This window comes from Fundulus heteroclitus, chromosome 2 (genome assembly GCF_011125445.2).
Source record: "Fundulus heteroclitus isolate FHET01 chromosome 2, MU-UCD_Fhet_4.1, whole genome shotgun sequence".
NCBI lineage: Eukaryota > Metazoa > Chordata > Actinopteri > Cyprinodontiformes > Fundulidae > Fundulus > Fundulus heteroclitus.
Window position 1 is genome coordinate 15,295,360 of NC_046362.1, and position 5,337 is coordinate 15,300,696.

General features: G+C 37.7%; 1 protein-coding gene across 1 annotated transcript; it reads left to right on the forward strand.

The window, feature by feature from the left end:
* Positions 1 to 2,270: 2,270 nt before the first annotated feature.
* LOC118566566 (transmembrane protein 258-like) lies at positions 2,271 to 4,015 on the forward strand. Its single transcript, XM_036148990.1, has 3 exons — positions 2,271 to 2,377; positions 3,431 to 3,559; positions 3,643 to 4,015. The coding sequence occupies exons 1-2, from the start codon at positions 2,280 to 2,282 to the stop codon at positions 3,555 to 3,557; spliced, it is 225 nt and encodes a 74-aa protein (XP_036004883.1). The 5' UTR covers positions 2,271 to 2,279; the 3' UTR covers positions 3,558 to 3,559; positions 3,643 to 4,015.
* The last annotated feature ends 1,322 nt before the right edge of the window (positions 4,016 to 5,337 follow it).

Sequence of the window (5,337 nt, forward strand, 5' to 3'; positions counted from 1 at the left end):
TATATATATATAGAGAGAAGAGAGAGAGAGAGAGAGAGAGAGAGAGAGAGAGAGGCTTTTTACAACAAATTTTAACCAGGGCTGCCAATAGTTATGGAGGCTGCTGTATGACACCCTAAAATGTTGTTATCATTGCAGTTAATACTGGTAACTGTCATTGACCAAGCATTATCCAAAAATGTATTACTTTGATCCCACATGTCTTCCAGCTACAGTATAAGTCGAAAAAAAAAATCCATCTACTGTATGCCATCTGTACTGAATCTACCTCAGTGGTGCACACTGTTAAATCCTTGGTCTCTATACAGTGGAGCTTTGTGTTGAGCCTGCTACTGGACTCCACTGTTCACTGTCTTCAAGGAAAAAAAATATTAAACACTGTATTGAGTTTTAACACTGAATGATGCATTCTTTAAAATGTTTATGCATTTGACCAACCAAAGTCACTCCTTATGCAAAGCTGTGGTAGAAATATGAGATGAGACCCCTGAGTCAATATTTTACCGAATCATGGGAAGATGTATGTGTAGAATAAAACTGGAAAAGTGAACAAATAACTGTCATTCACTGACATTATTTCCACACTGTAGATCTTACACTGTACTTACTTTAACTGGACAATGCTGGTAAGGCATGAATTGTATATTTTGTTACATTTCAGGTGCATTTCCAATCATTTCTCTAAAATAATACATCGTGGCTTAGAGGGTATATCTATTCTGATGTATTTTTGCTTTGGATCATAGAACCGAGTGACTCTCAGGCAATGATAAATTTTGAAATTTTGCACTGGTTTTACTCTACTGTTTATTTCTTTGGATCATTATTAAAACATATTCCTCATGTCTAAAGCGAACTAAGACTATGCAGCGATACCCTTGTCCAACTGTATTATATGTTTTCTTGCTTTTTAAATTGTATTTTTTTTTACTTATAATAATTTTTGGCTTAATTTCTGACATTATGTGTTGATTAAAAATTGCCATTTATTGTGTGTTTTAAATGTATCTATTGTGAGGAAGAACAACGACAAAGATTAACTCAAAAATAACAACAATGATCAGGAAGAACAGCCATCAGAAAAAGATTATAGAATTTATAAGCCAGACTGTTTAATGCTTTCAGTGTAGTCCTGTGGGTTTATAGTGTACTATTATTTCTATTTAAAAAGCACCAGTTAGCATAATGAAACCACTGTAGCACTTTTATCACTGTATATATATATATAAATGAACTGCTTTTGCTTCATCCAATGCATGAGCCTGGTGCCAGATACCCAAAGTAGAACTGCATTTCATATTATTCTATTGCATAATTTTGTACCTCATTTTTATCTGATGTGCTTTGGAGTTTTTTTTTCTGTTTTTTTTTTTTTTTTTAATCAATAATATATTAACTTTACGGCTGAAATAAAGAAAAAAGTAAGAAAACATGGACACGCATTTGTAATTTTAGAACTATTTAAAAAGAATAGCATACTTGATTGGCTTGAATAATATCACTACTTTATAAACTGTTTCATTGTTAAAGTTTTTTGTCCGAAAAATATGCAGTAATAAAATAATTGCATGCAGTAAATAAATTGATTATTGCATTGTGTGAACGTTGTTTTGCCTTTTTTCTTGACCAAATAGATCACCACTCATTCTGTCCACTAGATGGCAGTCAATCATTCATCATTACTAAAAGACAAACCCTTGTCTTTCAGGTGGAACACATTATATTATACCAGACTACGTAATATTTACTTCACAGCGAGTCAGTGGGACAAACTATAAAGTGCAACAAAACAAAAATTGCAAAGAACAATGTTTACAGCACAGATTTCAACAGACTAGTTTTCGTGAAAGGATAAACAGTCCTTGACGTCACCAGCGCGTGAAGAAGAAAAAAAACCCGGAAGAAGTACCAGTACGTGGCCTTATTTATCTGGAACGGTAGCTGTGGGACTCTCGCTTCGCTATAAAATTGTAATGAGTTACTCAGATTATTTCTGTTTATATAATATTGCAGATTTATTTGTCAATATTAAGTGCGTATGGATAAGCTAGTCTTTACACGACGGCGCTGGTTCTAGTCTACAGATGCCTTTGTCTGTGAGAAGGAGTAGCTAGCAAGCATGTAAACGTTGCTGGACGAGTCGTTGTGCTGCCTTCAGTTTATTAGCATCACTATTTAAACCCTCTCACAGCTTTTTTTGTATGATGTGTGCCACCCCGGGTACGTGTTCTAAGTGTGTGGGTCATCTGTTTGCTGTGGGCTTGCAGGAACTGGAGGCCATGACCAGATACACCAGCCCGGTGAACCCAGCGGTGTTCCCCCACCTCACTGTGGTGCTGCTGGCGATCGGCATGTTCTTCACAGCCTGGTTCTTCGTGTATCCTTCCACTGGTTCTGCGACAGCACCTCACACTGTTAGCAGCAATACACTTACTCGAGTTAAAAAAATAAAATAAAAATAGTCTGAAATTGTTTTCACCAATCGTAAGTCATTGTATTGTTTTGAACTGAAACAGGTAAATAATATAGTTATGGTTAAATTAAGCTCTTTGTTTTCTAATGACACTCTTAGGTCAGGGGATGGACCATATAAGGCAACTTACCTTTTCTGCTAAATTTAAAAGCCTACAGCTAGTAACTCTTCTAATGATGCACGATACATCTGCATCGGTACCCATTTAACATACCAGGATGGACCAGATAACAATAACCAGTGTTTGGTCATCTTTTTGCTCTTTTATATGTGTTTTAAAGGTGCTAGAGGAGGGGGTTGGTCATACCATATTTATTTCTAAAATAAAACATAGTGGCTGACCGAAGTGCTGTACAAAAAAAATAAAAATAAATAAAACAGTCAAACAAATGTGCAAAAGAAATCAAAAACACAACAAATACAAGGCAAAAGTGCAATATTAAGACGCAGATATTACCTCACTCTGCGTTGAAAGCCAATGAGAAATAATGCGTTGATCAAGTTTAAAAAAAATAAATAAATAGAAAGAGATGGGGCCTGCCTGACCATCAGCTGCTTGTAGTGTTTGTTCGAGCATGTGATGGGGATGCAGAGCAGGATAGTGGCGCGTAAAACACAAAGCAGAGACGCAGTAACAGTTTCAAAAAGGTAAGGGAGCATATCCATTATTGACCATATCAACAATGTTGATATCAGCCCATATTTTCATATCGGTGCATCCCTAGTTAAAAGTAATAATTTCCTTAAAAAGATCTTTGAATAATCTTTATGGATAACATTGAGATCATATGTCTCAGAAAACAGGAGAGTTTAGGTCATATAATCTACAGCCAAGTGTTCCAAAGCAAATTAAGCTGAGAGAAGATTATGTGTGTGTGTGTGTGTGTGTGTATATAGATAGATAGATAGATAGATTAGTGTGTATGTCTGTCTGAGTTTACCTGAACTTTTCATCAGTTATGAAGTAACATCGACAAAGTACACACGGGACGTCTACAAGGAGCTGCTGATCTCCCTGGTGGCGTCACTTTTCATGGGCTTTGGTGTGCTTTTCTTACTGCTGTGGGTTGGCATCTATGTATAAAGGTACGTTCAACGTCCTCGATAGATCTTGTGTTGCAAAAGCACAACTTTTAACTGCATTTCTATCCGTTTTCCTGCTGTTTTAGGTGGCTGGGCTAAAAGAATGTTACACATTCCGATGGCCGTATGGGACAGAGGACATCCGACACGACACCAGATTCTAATTTAATGGCACTGACAATATGTTTTTGAATCACACGGACTCTGGATTTCATTTCACAAGTAAAGGGGATTTATACAAACTATGGTGTCATTCTTTAAACCTGATCAGTGATTATTCCACTTTTTTTTTGTGTGTGTGTACTGTCGCAAAAGTATTCACACCCGTTGAACTACTCCACTTTGTCACAAACCACAGGTGGCAGTGCATTTCATTGGGATTTTATGTGAGAGACAAACAAGAGTGGAAGAGATAATCAAATTGTTTTGCAAATAAAAGTCTGGGAAGTGTGGTCGGTATTTGGGTTCAGTCTCATTTACTCTTAATACCCCTAAATAAGATCCAGCGAGACTTAAATATAAAGTAGTCCACTTGTGTGTGAATTAATCTGTTAATCCATCTGTTCGCTGAAGGCCTCAGTGGTTTGAGCATTTGTGAACAAACAACATCATAAAGACCAAATAACAAACCAGACAGGTTAGAAGTAAAGTTGGGTTAGGTTACAAAGCAATCAGCCAAGTTTTGGGCATGCAATGATGCACTGTTAAAACTTAGCATCTGGGAACGGCAGATATAAACCTACCAGGGCGTGGCTGTCCATCTAAACGAGGAATATCACAAAATCAGAGTTCAGGTATGAAAATCTGTTAATAGGATCACTTTCAGTCATTCACTGCTAAATCAATCATTTGTGGAGGAGTAGCAAGAGGAAAGCCACTTGAAGTTTAAGGTTTCCCACAAGACATACAGGGGATACAGCAAACATGAAAGACAGTGCTCTTTTCAGATCAAAATGTAAAGTTTCGGCATGGAAAACTTCTGGGGTTGCTGCCCCGCAGGAACACATAGTGGTGAGAGGATGCTTCAGCTGGGGCAAAGAAGCCGGTCCAAGTTGATCGGTAGATGGAGCTTAATACAGAGCAATCCTGGAAGAAAATCTGTTAAAGGCTAGGGTAGAGATTCACCTTTCAGCAGGACAATGACCCCATAAACATTCATGAGCTACAATGGAGTGGTTTTCATCACAGCAAATTCTCGTTGAATCCGATATTTACCCAACATGGATGTTTTTAGACTGTTGGCGGAAGCTGGAGCAACCAGAGAACATGGAAACCGTGCAGAAAGGCCCTGGTCTGACTTCCAGCATGGAGGCTTTAATCTCAGCGTTGGTGAAGAAGATCCTACCTTTAGATGTACAATTATTGCACTGACGAGCCTCTAAGACATTCGTCTTGATCACAGAATTTAATCACGGCCAATCTTTTCACATTTTCATTTGTAAACAAAAAACTTCACAATTGTACACGAGTTTGTCAGGTGAAACCCCCATAAAAACAGGAGGTTTGTGATTATAACTGGACATAGGTATAAGACATCTGCAAGGAAGGGGGAAACAATTTTGTAACACTGCCATTACCTGTCCTGAGCAGCCTTGCAGCTTTAACCAAACTAAGAATAGCTAGTTATTTTGTTCCACTAGAGGCTATTTGTGGTGCGTTTCACTAGCGGCCCTTTAAAACCTCAATCCCTGATTAATCTTTGGGTTAAAAATAGGGCAACCTGCTTCACCTTGCGTCTAGGATAATACTGACTTGTCTACTAATGAAGGATTACACCGTAA